General features: G+C 34.6%; 1 protein-coding gene across 1 annotated transcript in view; it reads left to right on the top strand.

Annotated features, from left to right (window-relative positions):
- LOC120248554 (laminin subunit alpha-2-like) overlaps positions 1-23,067 on the top strand; it is a gene marked incomplete at its 3' end in the record, with an annotated part of 318,217 nt that overhangs the window by 225,996 nt on the left and 69,154 nt on the right. The window contains exons 5-9 of the mRNA XM_039256922.1: positions 4,198-4,377; positions 7,263-7,352; positions 8,707-8,824; positions 14,386-14,564; positions 20,442-20,541. Coding sequence (XP_039112853.1) covers positions 4,198-4,377; positions 7,263-7,352; positions 8,707-8,824; positions 14,386-14,564; positions 20,442-20,541 — 667 coding nt within the window. The remainder of the gene's footprint in view (positions 1-4,197; positions 4,378-7,262; positions 7,353-8,706; positions 8,825-14,385; positions 14,565-20,441; positions 20,542-23,067) is intronic.

Raw genomic sequence — 23,067 nt, 5'->3', positions numbered from 1 at the left:
TAAGAGATTCCCCAAGTCTCAACCACCCATTTATATACAAATTCTTTGCCCACACATATAGACAGCTAATCTCGTCCTATACATATAGATTTTAATGTTCTATCTCCTGGGATCACCTCACTTTCAAGTTGCTGTACCTACTTCACTGGCACATTTAAAGACTAGTAATAAAAAAGTGATTTTAGGGGCTCCTAGATGGCGTAGTCCATTGAGTATCCAACTCTTGATTTTGGGTCAGGTCATGGTCCCATAGTTTTAGGACTGAGCCCTACGTTGGGCTCTGTGCTGAGTGTCGAGCTTGTTTAAGATTCTCTCTCTCACCATTTGTCCCTCTCCCATGCTTGCCCTCTCTCTCTCTCTCAAATAAAAAATAGAACATGGGACTTAAAAATGTATGAAAAGAGTACTGCTCATTTCAAAGTTTCTGATAATTATTAATCATCTTTCACAATCATTCTCCCACCCACCCATTCACTCAATAAACTTGTATCATTGAGGAACATATTAGGTGTATAGTTCTTCCAGAAATCCAAAGCAGAAGTAGTCATATAAATAGAAAAGTATAATCATAAGGGACAATTATCCATACTGGAATTGATTTTTTTGCTGCAAAAGACCATTTTTTAAGTTATATTCTAATCATAAAGGCAAAAATACCTTCGAAGCACAGAGGTCTTATCCATCTGCAAAGGAGAGGTGATTTCAATAGTATGCTTACACTAAAGAAACAGAATTATTTAGATGGGTAGTGTATAATATTGATTTAGACATTTGGTCATAAACCAAGATATTTCTCAGTTTTTTTTTAAAATTTTTATTTATCTGTGCAAACTAATTTCAAAGAAGAGTAAATTTTAAAATCTAGAAAGCCGGCTGTTAATCACGCTGATATTTTCAGTTGGCATGAATTCCTCTGACAGCATGAACATATACTATCCAACATGTCTGTAATGGAAATCATTTCAGAAGACACCAGACTGCCACAGGCTTCCCACGGCCTCACAGCAAGGCCGTGGTGGTCTCAAGGACTGACACTTTTCATCTTTTTGAAGATAGACACCCTCTAGTTGTCACCCCACAGGAGATCAGGAAGTATGCTAAGCTTTCCAGTGGACTTGGGATTACACAGCAAAGCGCCAATGGAAATATCCTACCTAATATTATGATTTATTTTGAAGGAGAGTGGGGGCAAAATGATAGAAGGAAGCTGCACACAACATGGCCAAACAGCTGGCTGGTTTTATGTCCCAGAAACAGCTTGGGACTAACTATACTCCCAAGATCTCTTGGCAGAGTGGCTTGATGAAAATACCAAAGCTGTGAGGAGAAGTGTTCTTTTGCTGAATCCTTTATGTTGCTATCATATGGTTTATTAACCTAAATGAGAGCATGTGCACCATTATTTTAAAAGTTCCTGTGTGTTTAAGTGAGGAACTTACTGATTCCATGTACAGTACAAATATGGTTCCCATAACATTAGCACCAAATAAACTTTAATAATTTTAATCCTGGACATGTGGTGATTTTCTCTTTTATTTCAAGTAGCACTTTTAGAAGCAATGAAAAGAGAGCTTGATAAGACACAAATTTAAGCATGGATTCAAGGGCACTGGTGATTTCTTGGCTGCCAAAATCTCCAAGGGAAACTAATTTTCATTGCTTTATGCATCTATGTATTCATTCTTTACATTTAATTGATAACATTCTTAAGTCCTCCAGACAGCTTAATTTTAAATGTATTGCTGGCTCACCTGCTAGGCGCCAGAACTGTGGAATATACAAGACCTACTTAAATCTTTAGAATTTCCTACATTAGAGGGAGAGTATTCAGTATTTTGAGATTCAGTGTTTTAGAAGATTTTGCATTCCATCAGCCTCAAATGTGTTGATTAAGTGAATTTATTCTCTCCTCAGTATCCAAGGTAGACTCAAATAGCTGGGGCATTTCATATTTTTGTCATGAGCCATTTTGAATTTATTCTTTGTGGCATCAGAATTAGTTTCTCATCTCGGAGTTTGCTATATTTATTTTTCTAGTGATTTGGTAGTTTATTGGCAGTCAGTTTGTAAAAGCTCTTGGGGATTATCTAAATGCAGGATGTTAGGAATGGAAACATATCATTGCCTCTCCTGTCAAAAACCATAATTAACACACATGATTTATCATCTTGCAAAAGTGGATGAAAATTCCTGTGGGTGACCCCAAGCCAAAGTTTCCTAGTGTATGTACGGACTGTTGTGTTCTGGGCCAGCTCTCAGCCCAGCACAGACTCTTCTCACATTCCTGTCTTCCTGGCCTCCTGTGAGTGCGTGTGCGTGTGTGTGTGTGTGTGTGTGTGTGCACACGCGCGCACGCGCCCATGTTTTCTGTCTATAACCTATAAGTTAATTTCAAGTTTCTTGAACAATTTCTATTTAATTTATTGCATAGGGAATAATGCATTTACAAAGTACAGAAAAAGTGAAAGTACTGTACTTCTTCCTTTAAGTATATTGAGAGTTTCCTCATTTCTTTGTATGGTGCACATAATTTATTATATAGGTGTAGAACTTATTTAACCAGTCATACGTTATTGATGAAAATTAGATTGTTCCCAGTCTTTTGCAATTACAAAAAATGCCATAGGAATATATACAATATATGTACTATAATTTCCCAGAAGTGGAATTTCTAGGTCGAAATTCTAGGCTTTTGTAATGTTGATAGTTATTGCTGAATTCACCTTCATAGTGGTTCATGCCATTTTACATTCACACCTGTAAGTGTCAGAGAATGCCTGTATCTCCTTAGTCTTGCCATCAGGGAGTATTATAAGTATTTTTAGGTTTTAACAACATGAAAAAATGGGAAAAGTTTACTGTTGTGTTTTAAATTAGCAGTTCTGTTATTACGAGTGAGTTCATTGTCTTATCAAAAGCTTAACAGCCGCTAATATTTCCCTTTCTTTGAATAGAACCCTTAGATTTTTTGTGGTTTTTTGTTAGTTGTTGGTCTTTCTTTCTTGCTGATTTACAGGAGTTCTTCAGGTATTAGGGAAATCATTTCTTTATCTGTAATAGGAGTACTTTTGGTTTTATCAGTTTTCTATGATTAGAATTCTCTGCTCTGAGATCCCAGTGAGAGAATGTAGGCTTCATGCACCTTTAGAAGGCATTCTTTGCTAATCTCTCCATTTTTTTTTTTTACATAATTAGATTTCATTTCTTTTGGTGTCAATTGTACCAAATTGTTTTCCAAAAAAAATGTACCATTCCATCCATGTTTTGTTTAAGAAAAAAATTTTAATGGTATTTATTCTTGAGAAAGAGAAAGAGAGAGCAGGAGAAGGTCAGAGAGAAAGGGAGATACAGAATCTGAAACAGGCTCCAGGATCTGAGCTGTCAGCACAGAGCCCAATGCGAGGCTCAAACCCACAAACTGTGAGATCATGACCTGAACCGAAGTTGGACACTTAACCAACTGAGTCACCCAGGAGCCCCTCCATTTCATCAGGTTTTAATGTATTTTCATAGAGTGTATTTTTCATAGAATATGTTAAATCTTTGGTGAGTTTTTTGGTCTGTTGGACCTATCAATTTCTAAAAAACAAATAACAACAAAAAATTACAACCTATTGGAATATCTCACTGTATCTAGACTGTAGATTTGTCTAGTATTTATCTAGACTATAGATTTGTCTAGTTTCCTTGGAATGTGTCAGTTTTTGCTGTATATATTTTAAGGCTGTATAATTAGATAGTTTCAATTTTAGAATTACTTTAAGTTCATGATGGGTTCCTGTTTTATCCGATATTTTATAAGTTTTTTTAAATCAAGTTTTCTGATTTCCCACTGTATACCAGATTCTGATATAATTTTAGCACATAATAATTTTCAGAAAAAGAATGACTGACTTAGGATTTTAGTGAAATCCTAGGAAAATCAAGTAGATGCCATGCCTTGGAACAAAAGAAAATGGGGAATCACTACATTTAGAGAACGCTTAAAATATAAACAAGTGAATTGCTTATCCATGTATCAAAAGGTCTGTAAACTTCCTTATTTACTTCACTACATTCCAGGGAGTTAATATGAACCTGAGTCTGCCTTATAGGGAGAAGTGAAACTTAACTTTATTCTTCCAAGAAAAATCAGAAAAAGCCAGACATATTATTTTTGGTAACTTTCCTTGTTAAATCATTCCCCATATGGTGTAGATACACATCTCTTTGATCAACGGGAGACCAAGTGCTGATGACCCTTCTCCTGAACTACTGGAATTCACCTCCGCTCGATATATTCGCCTGAGATTTCAGAGAATCCGCACCCTGAATGCTGACTTGATGATGTTCGCTCACAAAGACCCGAGAGAAATTGACCCAATTGTCACACGAAGAGTAAGTTATGAGGAATCATATTGTGGCCTGTAAATGATATTTTTAGTGTTAATTACTTAATTGTTAAATAATTTAACAAGATATCTTTAAATGGTCTGTAGGAGTGGTTGTTACCAAACTAACATAACCTTCCTTGGTTCAAATCCAAACTCTGTCCCTTATTAGATATGTAACATTTATCAAACTTTTAACATTTTTAAACCTTCACTTCCTCACTTATAAAATGGAGACTATAATGCTTAGTTCATAATCATATTTTCAAAGACTAATTAGTTTTGTCACTTTAGGTATCTGTACTGCTATTATAATTGGCACTGGGGAACTACTGTAGGAATGCAGGGTCTTGGAATCATTGTTGACCACAACCCACACTTAGAAGTATATTTTATATCACAACTCAGTACACGCACATGCATATGCACATACACATTACAATATATCTGATACTTTAATATGAATAGAATTAGCTGGTGATATTATGGAAGTACAGATTCTGACCCAGTAGGTCTAGGGCAGAGTTGAGAAAGAATAACTCTAACAAGGTCTTAGGTGATGTGAATGTTACTCTTCTGTGGACCATTTTGCCCATTCAAATCATTTAACTTTGTGTTTCCTTAATGAGTCACAAGGTATAGTTTAAAAAAACACTACTGTAGGGGAAAACTGATTGTATACACTGTTTTCTTTTCTTTTATAAACAAACAGAATATCAGAAATAAAAAACAGTGATGGCATCCCTTTTAAGAGATCACAGAAAGGCTGATTTCCAGTGTTAAGCTGGAATGTGTGGATTATGACATACGTGATCAGTCCAGATCCTATGAGTAATCGTTGTGTTTCCTCCTACCTATTCCTCACCACATTCACTGGTTTATGTCGCATTTATAGGCGGCTACGCAACCAGGACATTATTACTAATTCAGCTCTATGTCCATAAAGCAAATTCACACTAACAGAATATCTACTATATGACTGGAGGTGAAGACGGAAATAGAATTGTAGAAGGAAAATAAGATGGTAAGACACAGCACTTAGTTCTAGAATGATGCACTTACTTCTAAAAGGTCTGACTATTGCCATGAGTTACAAATTGCTGAACCAGCACACTGAATATTGAACGGCACCACTTTTTACAGTTCATGAATACCCCTCATATATATTTTCTTCTCATTACTTAACTTACCCACACCTCACCACTCCATCATCACAAAAGTAACTTTTTAAGTTTGATTATCCCTGTACAACACATGTTGGATGTTTTAGTGCCCTGTACTTTGCAAACCTAAAACAATTTTACCTTGCATTATATTTCAACATATTGTAAATTATCTTATGCAGAGGTAATCATGATTTTTCTGCAATGTGTAGATTCTTTGCTTGTTTAAAAAATCATGTTTAATTATAATTTTGGCATGACTTGAAAATATACACTAAGGAAGACTGAGTAATTTTGAAGTGAAATTTAATCTTTTCTGACAGTGTATCTAACAGAGGAAAAAAAATCAATGTAAATAAATATGTTCCTTTTATCATCTTTTGCAGAAGGCAGAGTGGGGGTTGGGAGGCACATCTATTATTTATAACTTCATTGTGCAAGAGCCTTTAAAATAGTGCAGTAAAATGCAACATATAAATAAGCTTTTTGAAAGTACTCAAGTTCAGTAAACACTACATATAAATTTAAATATATAAAAATAGGATATTGAATTTCAGCTTCTCTTCATGACTCAAAAGTGAAGCGTTATGAGTTTATATTTAAAAACAGATTTCTTAGTTTTAAAAGCATCTACAAAAGTACTGTATCAGCTTTCTGAGCAAATATCCCTATTCATATCTATATTACTAAGTGATGAAGTTAGTGAAAAGCAGACTTTTACATTACCTAAACTTCTAGCAAGTTTCATTGTAAGATTCAAGGTCTAGGAATATCAAGTAAGAAAAGTAACAAAAATATTATAAAAGATACTCTATGTAAACAACAAAAGCAAACAAAAAGAAAAAAATGGAAAAATGGAATTTGTAGTTAGGGAACTCAGATTTGTGTTTACCTACTTATTCTTGCTGTGTTTTTTAATGTGAATAATTGAATAATAGAGCTATCTACCACTGAGATAGTTACCTAGATTCTATAAAATAATGTGCTCACAATTATGAAATGTTTTGTGCATATTAATTAAAAATGTTAAATCATCCAGTACTATAATTATCAAATATCTTTAAAAATAGCTGTGTAGATTAAAACAATTAAAAACATAGCCCCCAATTAATTTCAGATAGGAAAGTAATCACATGGACATTTTAACAAAATAATGATAAAAAGCAAGTGTTGCAATCATGGTATTTACTCCTTAAAGTCTGTTAAATAAGTCCTGTAGTTGATTACTTTTTATTTCATCTTAATGTGGTTAAGACCTGTTTTATTATGAGCATGATTTCCTCAAAATATGTTGAGTTTCTTCAAATCCATCAAGTAAAACCATCTGCATGTGAGTAATGATCAGAGTTTCCTATAATGACAATAAAGGAGATTTTCTTTCAAAAAACTACCTAAACCAACTTTTATGGAGAATTATTGTACTTGCAAGCTCCCCCCACCCCAACCCCAGCATGACAACTTGTTCTCAAATGATAAATACTCCAGCACAGATTTTGTACATCTGTGGGAAAGAAATTTCAAAAATGGCCGCCAAACATAAATGAGAGGCCTTCTTTCTCTGGGATATGACAACAGTTCTTTGATACCTTTTGTGAGCCCTCTATTGTTCTCTCTTGCTTCCAACAAAAGATAAAAAACAGAAAGTAAAGTTTTTAAGCGAATGTTCTCTTTTGTTACTTACACCTTGCAGTCGGCTTAACAGGATTTCTCCCTGGATTGCTTTTTGCAGTATTACTACTCGGTCAAGGATATTTCAGTTGGAGGGATGTGCATCTGCTACGGTCATGCCAGGGCTTGTCCACTTGATCCAGTGACAAATGTATGTATATTTATAGGATGCTTAGCAAAATGAAACTCTGCACTGTAAAATGCTTCATGAGACTCTTTGCCGGTAGGGATGCTGTGAATGGGTGTCAGGTCCCCACTTAGGCGGTGTAACAGAGAGCCATGCCAGGGTGAAATAAAGCTGGCAGTTAGGATGATAGACTTTGAAGTCAGCCATCACAGTATCAGGAAACACGTTCATTTTTTTCTCTCAACAGTCTCCAAAACTGGTCTATTCTGAAACCTCTCTAGCTCTGACAGCCTGCTGTCTGATTTAGCTTCAGAGAATGCCTGCCGTCAATCAACCAAACCATTTCTTTTAAAGGTTTTCATCAAAAAATTAATGCAAACAAATGAAAACTGTGCATGGAAGTAAATGTGAATGGCCGTGGAGCAGGGAGCTGAGGTAGGGCAGGAGCGACACGGAGAGGGATGGAAGATCGTATTCAAGAGTGTGATGGAACTTCCAGGTCGGAAAATGCTAGAATGCTTTTGGCTTGAAGTTTTCATTAATGCCAATGCATTAAGTAAGCACAACCTAAAAAGAAGATGAATGAACATCTATTTTTCTCAGTCATAAGCTAGCAAAATACAAAACCATCTATTCTATATTACATGGAAGAAACATATTGAGTAGTGAGATCAGTGAACATAGTTAGCTATGTATAGATGCTTTTTCTTCTAAAAGCATAATGCAAGTGTTATTTCTCTCAAAGCTTGTTTTCTAATGCATCATAATGCTACTTCCTAGGGAAGGTTCAAATGCCCTGGCATATTTTTTCTGGCAAGGTTGTGGTGTGGCTTCTCTGTAGGTATGGTTGTTGATCATGTGAACTGATGGGCAGTGTTACCCAAGCTGTGCGAGCCTGCAAGGCAGCCTTGCAGGGCCAGGTCCACATGACAAATGGAGACTGTGCTCAGAGCACATGCAGACAGGAGATTCAGTCCTGGGACATTAGATTTCTATTATGCCCTTCGATGCCTATAAACCTACGAACCTATTCTCTTCTTCTCACGCCCCCAAATGTTGACAGTACTTTGCCTCTAAAACCAGAAGACCTGCAGATCTCAGGAATTTTAGTCTTCAAGACCATTCTCAATTGGACCTCTGTTCTTTTCTAAACCTGAGCCAAGTGATTCCAGAACGAGCCTGAACCTCCTTAGGCTGGTGTTGATCAGATATATCCACTTCCAAGTCTGGCACCTCTTTCCAGACTGACAGGAGCTTCACATTTTGTTACATGATCTCAGAGGTTTCTTTTCTCTTCCTTCTACCCATTTGGGAAGAGCTTTTCATTTATGGTTCTAAAAATTATTAAAATTATGCTTTTCTCCCAATTTCTGACCAGAAATCCCGCTGTGAATGTGAGCACAATACATGTGGTGATAGCTGTGATCAGTGCTGTCCAGGATTTCATCAGAAACCTTGGCGAGCTGGCACTTTTCTGACTAAAACTGAATGCGAAGGTATGTTCCTGAGAATTCAGCAATATACATAGTTCTTCATTTTCTGGTATGCAGGTAGTATGAACATGTGGTGATTTTAGGTAAGTGCATGTTTCCAGTTTAGATATTTTATCTCAGGCAATAGCTGGTAGGCTTCTTTACTGCACTGTTTTAGTTACTCAGTTTTGTTTTTTGTAATTTGACAAAACTTACCAAATACCCATGACTTTACCACTGTGTGGGTATTATGAGAAATAGATAAAAGAATAGTAAAAGCGTAGGGTACATTTACCATCATCAGCGTAGATCTCTGGCTTATCCACACACATATCCACACGCCTCCACAGTTGACCTTAACAATGTGGAGGTTAGGGAAACTGACCCCACACACAATCAGAATCTGTATATAACTTCGATTCTCCAGAAATGTAATCATGAATAGCCTACTGTTGATCAGAAGCCTTACCAATAACACCATTAACACATATTTTGTATGTTATATGTATTATATATTCTATTCTTATAATATTATCTAACCTGTTCTTAATTTTAGGGGGGGTATTTCTAGGCTGCATGGTCATTTGTGAATATTTTCAAATTGTGACAAATCTCCAAAAAATTTTTCCATATATTTAATTGAAAACAATCCTCATATAAATAGACCCATACAGTTCAAATCCATATTGTTCAAGGGACAACTATGTACACACACACACACACACACACACGCACACACACACACACTACTTGAAATGCAAAGAAGCATTCAGCAAAACCTACACTCTTTGGAGACCAGTTTTCTAAATGTGTTTATATGTTTATTATAAAATGATTCTGGAACCAGTATAGCTCCAGCTTTTTTTCTGCCTTCTTCCTTTGTAGCTCCCTACCCCCCTGCACACCCTCTGGTAAATAGCTTTTGAATACCAATCATCTAGTAAATGGAGGAAAACCAGAGGGGAGAGATTATACCTAATGTTTAGAGCTATATTATCACCTAAGAAACAAAACAAAACAAAACCACTCTGATTCATTAGTTATACTTATTAAAGGGTGATGTTTGGGTCCAGTAGCTTGGAAGAATATGAGAATAAAAGGTAACAGAGAAGACAAGAAAACAAATTTGTAGAAATAGAATATTTATTTTAATGGTGATGATAGATATTTTAAATGTGTGGTTTCTCATTAACAACATTATAAAATACTAGAATTAGAAATGGCACAGTGATAATCATTAGCATGAACTATGCTGTAGCAGTTATGGGACAGTGACAACCAAGAAAAGAGCCAGTAATGAAAAATAGTAAAGCAACAGGCTATGCAAACATGTGTCAACAAATAGCCATTAATACTTTAGTATTATCACTTTTGAAGGTAACTCATATGTCCAGTGTTTTCAGAAGGGAAATACCCAAGAAGTGTAGCAGATGATTTTAAGCCTAATTCTGCCAACTGGCCCAACATGGCGGTTGGGATGCTAGGGAAACCTGGGTTTCTGAAAATGTGCTCAGGCCAAGATGAGACCTAAAAACAAAGACTTGTGCTATAAATCAATGCCATCCATGAAGCCCAATTCAACTGAATTCAGATATTAATATCTTAGTGGGTCCTAACCACATTTCAGTTCCATAGATATATACGGCCACCAAAAACAGGCTTTATAGAATTTTAAGCTAATACCAACTTTGTATTTTTATGAAAAAAAAAAAAAACAACTTTATCATAATGTGTCATGTGTCAGGCATAGTAGGTCCCTCGGTTTCTCCACTGCTTCTCCCAGTGAGAGCAGACATTCATCCCTAAGAGTGAATTTAAGTGCAATGCCACTTATAGTCTCAAACTTCTTTAAATTTAACTGTATTCCAATTCTGTTGGCAGAATAGCAGCAATCACGAGAAGGGGGAGCATTTGAGAGCAGGATTATTCCTGTTGCCCCTAACGTTCCATCGCACAGTTATAATTATGTAATGTGAAATGGATCTGCAAAATTCTTTACCACTCCCCACTTGTGTATATATGTGTAAATAAGAAAACAAAAAGTGTAGTTTAAATTTGGTAGCGGTAGGGATGGACAAAGCAACACACAAGCAGATTGCCACTTGTTAATATATACATTTTTTTTTTAAATAGTGACATTCTGAAACAATAACCTTTTCTTGTGGGACGGATGGGAGATAGAATTTCCAAGCTTAAAAAATGTTTCTCTTTTCCCCCTACAAATTAACAATAGGAATGCCAATCACAAAACCCCGCATATATATTGTGTTTTTGGTAATGTGTGCATTCCTGAAAGCTAATAGGAAAAATTTTCTTTTCCAAGTTGAATTGTATTCCAATCACCTTAATATGTAGAAAAATCCTTCTGTAACATGGCAGATCCTTCTAGAAGATGAATAATTACCTACTAATTCATTGGAGTTTAATTCGAATTTTCACCAATCTGGCTTATTTGCAGGAGGATATATCTTTAGAGAGCAAAGAATATTTCTTCCATTGCTAAGCCTGTACTAAAGACTGTTTCCATCACATGTCTTGGACATTCTGTGAAATAGCAAACCACTGATGGCAGAGTGAAAAATTGCTTTTTGTGAGTAGGTACTATCCGTGTTCTCAGAGGCTATAAATGGGGAGCTGTGCATGGCCTTTTAAACAGCACCCAGGGCTATAGGCAGAGAGCCCTGGCTGCATGGGATATGAAAAGCAGGACTCCCAGACATCAGTGTTTTACCTACATTAGGTCATGGTTATAATGCTAAATCTAAATAAGGTGAGAATCAGCTTGCATTCCTCTATATTTTCCTCTACTTAAACTGAAAGAAGAAATCTTGACTATTTCTTGCAATATATTTTTACAACAGGATGTTTAAGAATTTGTGTGTATTGTCCTAAAGATATAAAACTGCTTATAATGCCTAGTTATTTATATTTATAACTATAGTTTCCCTAGAATAAAGTTTGAAAACTTTCCATCAAATGGCAAGAATACTCTTTTTTAAATCAAAAGTCAACAGACTGGAGAAGGTATTTGCTACAAACATGACAAGGATATAATACTCTTACTATACTAAGACAGCTTCTATACAAAAAGAAAGAAGGAATTCAATAAACCAGTTAAAAATGAGCAAAGATTAGAACAAGCATTTCTCAGGAAAAGAAAAGACTTATAACCCTAAAGAGGTTATCATACTTATTCTTTTTTTTTAAAGTTTTTAATGTTTTATTTATTTTTGAGAGAGAGAGACAGACAGACAGACAGACAGACAGCATGAGCAGGGGAGGGTCAGAGAAAGAGGGAGACACAGAATCAGAAGAAGGCTCCAGGCTCTGAGCTGTCAGCACAGAGCCCGACGCGGGGCTCGGACCCATGAACCCTGAGATCGTGACCTGAGCCAAAGTCAGATGCCCCCCCCCCCCCACTTATTCTTAATTAAAGAAGTACCAATTAAAACAATGAAAATATTCTTTTAAACTTATCAAAGCGTTCATTCATTCACTCAACAAATACTTGAACACTTTACTATGTCCAAGATCTGAACCAAGAGGGTTGATTATACACAGTGCTGATAAGACTATGTATGGTTAAACAGTTTTATCATATATATTGGACAGAGACTAATTTGACAGCATTTTTGGAGGGACATTTTACAAGTTAAAGGAAGTTAAAATCGGGAAAATTGGACAAGAAATGATACTTGTAGGTATTTAGCGTATAGCTGTAGCTGTATAGCTGTACAGAGCACATAATAATTCTGTCATTAGTACACAATTGCTACTGCTACTAACATTTATGCAGCTGAGTATTTCCTATGGCTCAGGCATTCCTATGGGTGTTTTGCTTTCTCAAAACAACCGTAAGAGGGAAGCACTAAAATAACACCAAGATTTAAATTTTCTCTTCAGAGAAACTGGCAAAACGGGAAGCAGTCTGACATTAGAACCCCACCTCTCTCCCATTTCTTTGTTCTCCCAGTAGGTACTGTGTTACTTATAACCCAGAAATCTGGAAACAGTGTAACTGACCATTAATAGGATGCTGATAGACATCCCATTCCAGAAGTATCCTGTGCAGCCCTGGGGGAAACACCCTAATAGAGAAAGAGCTATGCTATTTAGTGTTACTAAGATTTGGCAATAGGTCAGAACAGTATATAAATGTTTCCCTTGTGGAAAAAAAAAAAAAAGATTGAGCCATGTGCCCCACACATGAGCTTGCATACACAAATGTACCCCTCGTCACCTGGCCAAACACACGTATATATGGAAATCCATGTAAGAACATCAACGAAACTCAGGATCTGAGGATGGAGATTCTGCATAGGATATCTTTCCCCTTAGTTCATATCCTAAAATAAATTTTATCCATTTTATAAATAATTGTACCCAGTATTTCTAAGGGAATGATTTTTTTTTTCACATTTCTGAACTCCTATGTTGAAGATGAGGATCAAAGGGAGGGGAGTGGGCAGGAAAATCAATTAAGAACTTATTTACAAGGCATTATGCTAATGATTCTACAGGCATTTTCTCACTTAAATATCCCTATCTGGTATGTACTATTGACCTCTCTGTGTTTATGGAAACTGAGCCTTAATGAAATTAAGTTCCCTACATTAGGTGACTACTAAGTACTGGATATCCAAGACTGGTACCGAACGGTGTGATCTCAGCCACTACGCAAAGCAGCTTACATTTTGTCCTGATTACTTGGCACATATGATACATTTTATATCTCTTATCAACTAGCACTTGAAAGGATTTGTGCCAGTGGTTAGCCCTTTAGACTTGGAACCTAAATTAGTGGGGTTGACAAAACTGATTTGGTTACCATGTTTTGTTTAAGATTTTATTTTAAGTAATCTCCACATGCAACACGAGGCTCAAACTCACAACCTCCAGATCAAGAGTCATATGTTCTACCAACTGAACCAGCCAGGCACCCCTGATTTGGTTACTTTTATAATTATTTCACTTCTCTTTGTCTCAGTTCCTAATAAATGGAAGGTGGTTAATATAAGTCCCTAACTCATAAAGCTGTTTTGCGAATTGAAATTAGAGGTCATAAATATAAAACAGAACATAGCATATAAAACCTCCAAGTTTTAGTTATTATTAGAAGTACAAAAAAGGAACTATGTCCTAAGTGCCCCTTTTTATCCATAGGATCTAGCACTGGAGTTTCACATATAATAATTATCTAGCACAGATTACCTGGATATAAATCATTCAGTGCCACAGTTCAATAATTTATGGTTTAACATAATAGGAAGTTATGGGTTGAACCATATAAAATTTCAGTTTTAGAAGATAAAGTCAGTCAAATATTGGCAATTTCATATCATTCAGCTTAATTTATATGTTTTAATTATTTCATGTTCTATTTAAAAAGTGTGAATTTATTAATATATTCACTAAATTCAAAAACTTTCTAGATACTTTTGTACTGATTTTATACATATATATACACATGCTAATGTAATGTTATTTCTCATTGAATATAAAAACCTATTTTGTAATGGAAAATGATTTTTGAATACATCTGAAACGTGAAATTAAGGTTTATAAATTTATTTTCCCTAATGCAGCGTGCAATTGCCATGGGAAAGCTGAAGAATGCTATTATGATGAAAATGTTGCCAGAAGAAATCTGAGTTTAAATATACATGGAAAGTACATTGGAGGGGGTGTGTGCGTGAATTGTACCCAAAACACGGCTGGTATAAACTGTGAGACCTGCATTGATGGCTTCTTCAGACCCAAAGGGGTAAAGCACACTTTTTCTTTCTCTTTCATGAAGTGTTATTTCTGGCTTTTTCATACAGAGGTGTATCATACAGAAAAATAATTTTTGAAAGCTTCTTTGAACAGTTGAACTGCAAATTCTAAGAGGTGACTAGGAATGTTTCAAAAGGAAACCATGATATAAAACAATTCCATCTTTCCGGAAAGTTCCATCATGCCCCATTCCAATCAATCATCACTCCATGGCACTGTTTTGATTTTTAGAGCATAACATAGTATTGTTTTGTAGTGAGTCTGATGATTTGAAATAAACTACAAACTATTTTGTGTTCCTTCTTTTCCTCGGTATAACATGTAAAGAGTTATCTGTAGTGTGTCCATCAATAGTTCTTTTTTAGAAAACATCGCTGACTTTGGAGTATTTCTTTGCATGAACGCACTGCAAACTTTTAATCCATTCTTTTTGTGGATATTAGTGTCGTCTTCAGTTTTTGGTTAGCTCCTATGAAACACTGCTTATAGTAAGTGAAACATGTTCACAAAAAGACTTATATTTTATGTAGGTTTTTTTGGGTCTTGTTTTATTTACGTTGCTTGCATAAACATCTAGGAATAAAATACTTGTTTTATAGGATATTCATATGTTTGATTTTATAAGAAACTGCTAACATTTTGCCAGATTAGTAACAGTATTCTACACGGTCACCAAAAATGTCTGTGAGTTCCAGTTCTTCCATATCATCGCTAATATTTGGTGTTGACAATCTTTATGAAGTAGCTATTCTAGCCAATACTGTGGGTGTGGCAAGTCGGTATTTGGCAATCACTAAATCATTCCCATCATTGCTTAGTGCAACCACAGATCTCTTATGAATTTACAGCAGATCATATTATGGATTTAATTTTCATATTAAGTGCTTATTGGCTATTCTTATATTTTCCTTTATGAAGTTTCCCTTCTCCAAGCCAAGATTTTTTTTTAACTCTAGAAACTTTACAGTTTTAGCTTATAGATCTATGGGCCATCTCAAGCAAATCTTTGAGTGTGGCATAAAATGATGATTGAGATCTCACATGGTTAACCTGTTTTTCCAGAACCTTTATTTTTGTTAACTTCTTTTATTCCTTTAAACTGCTTTGAGACATTTGTTGCAAATCATATGAATCAATTTCCATGTGTCAGTTTTTAGAGCTCTAGTTCTGTCCCATGGATTTATTTGTTCATCCTCGTGTTAATAGCACACTATCTCAATTACTTTAGCTTCAATAAAATAGATTTCAGGAATGTACACACACCAACTTTATTCTTCCTTTTGAGGATTGTTTTGGACATAATAGTTTCTTTATATTCCCATACAATTTATTTTTCCCTGTACAAATTTTAGAATGAACTTGTCAATGGCAGAAATATTAGTTTGGATTGTTGTATAGAATCTAAATACAAATATGAAAGAACTAACAGTAACAATATTGAGTCTTGCAATCAATAAATATAGTATATCTCTCAACTTATTAAAATGTTTTTAAATTGTTCACAGCAGTGTTTTCAGTATAGAGAACTTGGATATATTTTGTTAAATCTCAATATGTTTATTATTATAAAAAATAATTATAAAATTATTTAATGTTATTAGCAAGATTTTCAAATATTGATGTTATATACTTTACCTAAGTTCCTTTATTAGTTCAAGTAATTTAAACTAGATTATTTAGAAGTATACATTCATGTTTCTGTTTATAAATTCCTTCTTTTGCGATCTTTATGTCAGCGTATATATTATGTCTTTAATTCTCTGATTTCAAGGTATTTTCTTTATATTTGCATTGCAAATGCATTGCAAATGCAAATATAAAGAAAATATATATATATATTTGCAAATGCAAATATAAAGAAAAAAAAAAAATATATATATATGCATTGCAATTTAGTAGTTAGTTCATGTACTGGCAAACTCTGGATCCTAGATTAAATTTAGCTCATGACCCACTTTTGCATGTCCTACAAACAAAGAATGTTTTGGACATTTTAAATATTTGTTAAGGGGCACCGAGGTGACTCAGTAGGTTAAGCATCTGATTCTTCATTTCAGCTCAGGTCATGATCTCCAGGAATGTGAGTTTGAGCCCCACATTAGGCTCTATGCTGATGGTACAGAGCCTGCTTGGGATTCTGTTCCTCTCCCCCCCTCCCCCTCTCTCTGCCCCTTCCCTGTTCACACACACTCACTCTCTCAAATAAACAAACATTTTAAAAAAGTAAATGTTTGTTAAAAGAAGAAGATGGTGTGGAGAAGGCAAGAAAGAAGGGGAAGAGGAGGGGGAAAAGGAGAAAATGGAAAAGAACAAGATTAAGAAGAACAAGATGTACAAGAACTAGAAGGAAGGGGAGAAGGGGGAGGAGGAAGAGGAGAAGAATGAAAAGAAACAGAGACCTAGTATCTGTTTGAGCTCTACTATCTCTTTTCCTTTTGAAACTCCAACTAGAATACACATCAGGTTCCCTGATTGTGTCCTATGTTACTCAGGCTGTGCTAATTAAACAAACACTTCCTTTCTTCATCCTTCAGATTGGAAATCTCTATTTATCTGTATACAACTTTACCCCCTGCCATTACTAATCTAGTGTCAGGTAAATCTGGTTAAGTTTTAATTGAGATGTTTTACTTTTCAGCTTTCTAGAATCTTATTTTTTTATAGTTTCCATTTCTCTGCTGATATATTCCATGCTTCACTTATTTATAAACATTATTTCCTTTATGTCTTGGCCATATATACAGTACCTATGTAAGCCCTTCCAAGCTAATTCCAGTACCTCACAGTCTGCTTTTATTGACTTATTTTTTTTCTTGAATAAAGTTTCTTCTTTCTTCTCATGTCTAGGAATTTATCATTTGTACAAGACATTTTGGATGATACAGTGTAGAGACATGAGTCTATTATCTTCCTCTGAGGATTTCTGAATTCGGTACTAATTGGTAGTTAATTTACTGATTACTATGAAGGGGTAGAGGCTTACTTTTACACTGTGCTAAGGCAGATTAACAGAAAGGTCAAGGTGGTTTTCTAATCTCGCTCACTTGGTTGACAACTCCAGTGTCTGTTTCTTCATGCACATTATTGAGTTTTGCAGTGGTTAATTTCCACTGGACTGGTAGTCTCCTGAATGGATGTACGGATAAGGGATTAATTAAGCATTTGAGGAGTGTTGACATGCAGATTTTGGTGCTCACCATCTCTGAACAGAGATCTCAGCTGATGTATTTTTTTTCCTTCAAACCTCAAATTCTTCCAAGATCTGCCTGCTTTTGATTAATTCCAAAGGCCCTCAAATTCTTGACTTTTATATTTTGTCCGGAATGAATAATTGTTATCTAAGAATACATTGGACCACACAAGACACTCTGTCATTATCAAATATGGAAACTTCAAGTTTTATTACAAGTCAATTAAGTGAAAATGAGCCTAGATTATGGTATTTTAATACTTATAAAAATACTTATGCTATACTATGTGTTAAAAAATTCAAATCTCGGGGCGCCGGGGTGGCTTAGTCGGTTGAGCGTCCGACTTTCACTTAGGTCATGATCTCGCGGTTCGTGGGTTCGAGCCCCGTGTCGGGCTCTGTGCTGACTGCCAGCTCAGAGCCTGGAGCCTGTTTCAGTCTGTGACTCCCTCTCTCTCTGACCCTCCCCTGCTCACGCTGTCTCTCTCTCTCTCTCTCCTAGAAATAAATAAAACATTAAAAAAAAAATATTTATAAAAAAAAAAAATTCAAATCTCTTACCAGCCTAATATTTGGGTAGAAGTCTATTTCTTGTTTTATAAACATATAGAACACAATTTTTTTTGCATTACAGTTTTATAGATAAATAACATCTTTACAATATTTTAAAAATTATTATCCTAAAGTCTGATTTAAGAATTATTTACTAAATGCATATATTAATAGTTAACTATAATGCAGTGTTTACTTTGAGAACTAATTAATAAATTTTAATTTTATTAAATTTTAATAAATTTTAATAAAATTAAAAATCACGTGTAAAGTAGATATATTTACAGAATCTCATGTGTTAGAAGGATTCCTGGTCAGCAATCTGATTCAGGCAGCTTTCTCCAATTACCACAAAGAGGGATAATGAATTGGGGGTCTTTTATTTACTCAAGTTCATCATTAGAATCATAAACCACATTTATAACAGCCAAGGTCTTATTCAAAAGAAATTTTTTGTCTTTTGTTCGCAGAGGGTTTTTGTTTTTGTTTTATGTTTTTGTTTTCATGTCTTGGTGTTTTGTTTTGTTCTGTTTTGTTTTCCGAGGGAAAAAGCCCTTTTCTCAATTCTACTCTGAAATTTCTACTCATACTTCAAGCTTTAGTCTAAATGTCACTTCTTCTGTGAAACTTTGTTGACTCCTTTGTGCTGTGTTATCACTGCCTCCTCTTCTGTGCCATAAGGCTCCGTGTGTCAATTTTATCATGTTGCACATTGTATTTAATCAGTGTCCTTCAAGCCTGTTTTTCTTGTAAGCTTATTTAAGGCAAAGACCCGGCTTTATCCATCTGTGCTTTGCACAGCGCTTCTTTCATTATGGGGAATGAATAAATGTGTCTTAAATGATTGATAGTCTATCTGACATGTAAATAACACTCTAGTTATGACACTTTGACTTATATGAGTAAAGTTTACATTTATAAATGAAGCATAGATATATACATATATAAAGGCCATATTTTATGGGGGAAATTTATATATTTATATGTATAGACCTATTATAGAGAGAGACACCTCACATAGAGTGCATGTGCACAGTATTTCAGCATATATACCATAGTTATATATACCATAATATATACCATAATATACCATATTATATACCATAATATAAACCATACTGTGTGGTTTTTTTTTCTTTTTTTTTTCTTTTTTTTTTCTTTATCCTATTGCATCTGGAAAAGAAATGCTCTAATTAGAGCATATTGCCACAGTCTAGGTTTGTTTAATTAAGATATTATAACACTAAAACTAGTTGTATTGAATATTTAATATATCTGAGGAATCTTATGAGACCCTTTATATGTTAATCCTTTTAATTTTAGTTTAATAACATCACTATAGTTGCTAGTGTTCTCCTCCTATCACAAGGAAGTCAATAAGTTTCAAGAGGCCACATAGCCAGTGGGGCCACAGTAAGATATGAACTCATGTCTCTTAATTGTGGAGGAAACTACATTGTTTCCCTTGAGGTTATGCTGCCTCTCCTGGAAACCAAACGTTTAATTTGAGTACTTAATATTATCTGTTTTGTCAGCATCAAGTATACATTTCTATTTAATTAATCATATCACTATAAATGTGACAAAAATTCCTAAAAAATAAATTTGGGGAGAAATTAGTAATTTTGAACTATGTTGTAAAAAAAACACACAAAACAAACAAACAAAAAACTAACAGAAGGATTTTATGACAGAATGTATGTTAGAGACCATCAGGCAGTTATTGTTATTTTTGTTTGTTATAACAATGATACTGTGATTATAAAAGAGATGCATACTGAAATGTATGGAGATTAAATGACTACCTGCAATTTTCTTTAAAAACTTCAGCAAAGAATGAAAAATGATGGAACTCCTATGGCAAAATCTTGATAATTGCTGAATCTAGGTAACAAATATATAGATGTTTACTGTGCTATCTTCTTTACCTTTGCGTGTATCCATTTTGAAGAAAGGGATTTTATAAATTGCAAATATATATTAAAGATAATTTCTTACATTATTTTCTCAATATACTTTATTCCTATATATTATTAAATTTATTTTGTCCTTAAAATTTGCTGAATTGAAAACTATTTGTGTTTTTATCACATGTGATGAAGAGCCTGTTAATATTCTTGTTAGGTATCTCCAAATTATCCAAGACCATGCCAGCCATGCCACTGTGATCCAATTGGTTCCTTAAATGATGTCTGTGTGAAGGATGAAAAACGTACTCAACGAGGTGAGCTCGATCACAGAGGGATGTTCTGATAAAACAGCAACTCAAAGCCAGATATCACATTTTGTGATATATTTAATTTGCTTAATAATTTTGTTCTCAGGGCACTTGGGTGGCTCAATTAACCATCCTACCCTTGATTTCATTTCGGCTCAGGTCATGATTTCATTGTTTGTGAGTTTGAGGCCCACAGCAGACTCTATTGCTGACAGCATGAAGCCTGCTTGAAATTCTGTTTCTGTCTCCCTCTGCCCTCCCTCGCTTGTGCTCAACCCCCCTTTCTTAAAATAAATATTTTAAATAATAATAATAATTTTATTCTCATGTCTGTCAGCATTCCCTCCAGGAACCGTTTTTTTAAAATTTATCTCAATCATTCTTTACCTGTAAACTAATTATAATTATTTAATTATAATGCTTTAAGAGCAAAAAGAGTTGAATAACTTATTTTGCATTATATACATGTCTCTGCATATATATCTTCTGGTCAATCAGAAATCTGTGATGTATATAATTTTTAAATGTTATTTATTGTTCTGTATTTTCTATGGGTTTTAGCGTGAAATGACAGCATTCACTGTGAGACGTGTGTGCTGTAATGGAAAGAGAGAACAGACAGCACATTCTGAGGTGCAGTCAATAGTAAAGAAAGCAAAACATGTCCATAAAAGACTAAAATTAGGTAGTAGTCATGAGTTAATGAAGGGAAAGAGGCTGACACTAATTTAAGCCAAATACTTTCCTTGTGGACTGAAATTCATGATGAACTCCAAACATTGAAAAATCAAATGTCAAAATAACTCCTTAATGTGAAATGTGTAGGAGTTATTTCCAAGAGAGTTGCTTGCCAAAGTTAAGTAGAACATTAGGACATATCTGAAACAGTTTCTTAATATTTTTAAGAATGGATTATTCTCTTCTTAGGAAAGACTAAAATAAATTATGGCTACAATATAGGGATTTTTCCCCCATTGAGTTTCAAGTCAAAAGACTGGCAATGTTTCTTTGGCACAGTTTAGCTAAACTGCTTTCTTTATAAAACTGTAGGATTATCAGCATAAACTCTCCAGTCTTAAAAGATTAAAATACTGATTATTTTAAATCTCAAATGGTGAGTCATTGAGGTCATTTTTCATTTTATGGCCCCTTATCGTTTTGTAGTAACAACTAAATTATGTTATTTTCAGTAATATCATTTAGCTTTTTTCTGTACTTCAAGTGTACTATTTGTGAAGAAGTGATAAAGGTAGAAAAGTAGAAAAATAAGCATACAATGCAGTGGTAATTCATCATAAATACTCTTATCAACATGTTTGTGTTAACTTCACATAATGTGTTTTTCCCAAACCACTGAGAGGTGCTGTGAAATCTGGTTTTAGCACTCGAAAAGTACATCATTATCTGAATAACCATGATTTACATACCCACTCAACTTTATATAGATATTAAGATTGTTTCTAGTTTTGTTTATTATAACCAATGCTTTAGTGAAGATTTTTGTGTATAAATATTTTTCAATTAGTGGTTTTTGGGTAGTTCAGTTGGGTAAACATCTGACTCTTGATTTTGGCTCACGTCATGATTTCACGGTTCATGAGTCTGAGCCCTGCATCAGGCTCTGTGCTGATGGCTTGAAGCCTGCTTGGACTTCTTTCTCTCTCCTTTTCTCTCTGCCTCTTCCTTACTTGCACTTTCTCTCTCTCTCTCTTTCAAAAATTAATAAACATTAATTAAAATATTTTTCAATTATTACAAAAACAATACATAGTAAAAATACAGTTTTGATGATGGAAAAAGAATAAAATCAATAGCAATAGCATCCTCTTCAATTTATTCATTCCCTGTCTCATTTCCAAATTTAATCACACTGAGCCATTTCTTCTATTAAGTTTTTCTGGAAGAACTTATCTTATAAACAGTAACTAAATGATATTCTTAGTATTTTCATCACCATTAAATATTGCGTATTGACTCACCGTCTTAAAAGACAAATGTTTTGGGGAGCCCGGGTGGCTCAGTTGGTTGTGTCCATCTTGGGCTCAGGTCATGATCTCACGGTTTGTGAGTTTGAGCTCCTCATCGGGCTCTGTGCTGACAGCTGAGACTGGATCCTGCTTCCGATTAAGTCTCCCTCTCTCTCTCTGTTCCTTCCCCACTCTCACTCTGTCTCTCTTTCTCTCTCTCAAAAATAAACATTAATATACCTTTTAATTTAAAAATAAGACAAATGTTTCATTTATGCCACTTCCTTCATTCACCCCAGTATATACACATTTTTATTATGTATCTCATCTATGGTATCTTTATCATATTATATAAATAGCTTATATCAGCATTCCATGATCCATTAAATTTAGACTACTTAATTGTTAGCTGTTATTATGTTTATTTGGGGCTATCTTTGCTAGATTTTGATACCAACTTTTTACTAGCATCATAGACTAAATTACATAGCTTTCCATGTTTTTAAATGTTGAAAACACTCTGTAAAAACTTACGGGTATCAAAACATTTTGGGGGTAATTATTT

Source organism: Hyaena hyaena, unplaced genomic scaffold (genome assembly GCF_003009895.1).
Source record: "Hyaena hyaena isolate Hyena2069 unplaced genomic scaffold, ASM300989v1 scaffold_596, whole genome shotgun sequence".
NCBI lineage: Eukaryota > Metazoa > Chordata > Mammalia > Carnivora > Hyaenidae > Hyaena > Hyaena hyaena.
Note: the sequence above shows the minus strand (reverse complement) of the source record. Positions and strands in the feature narration are given on the sequence as shown.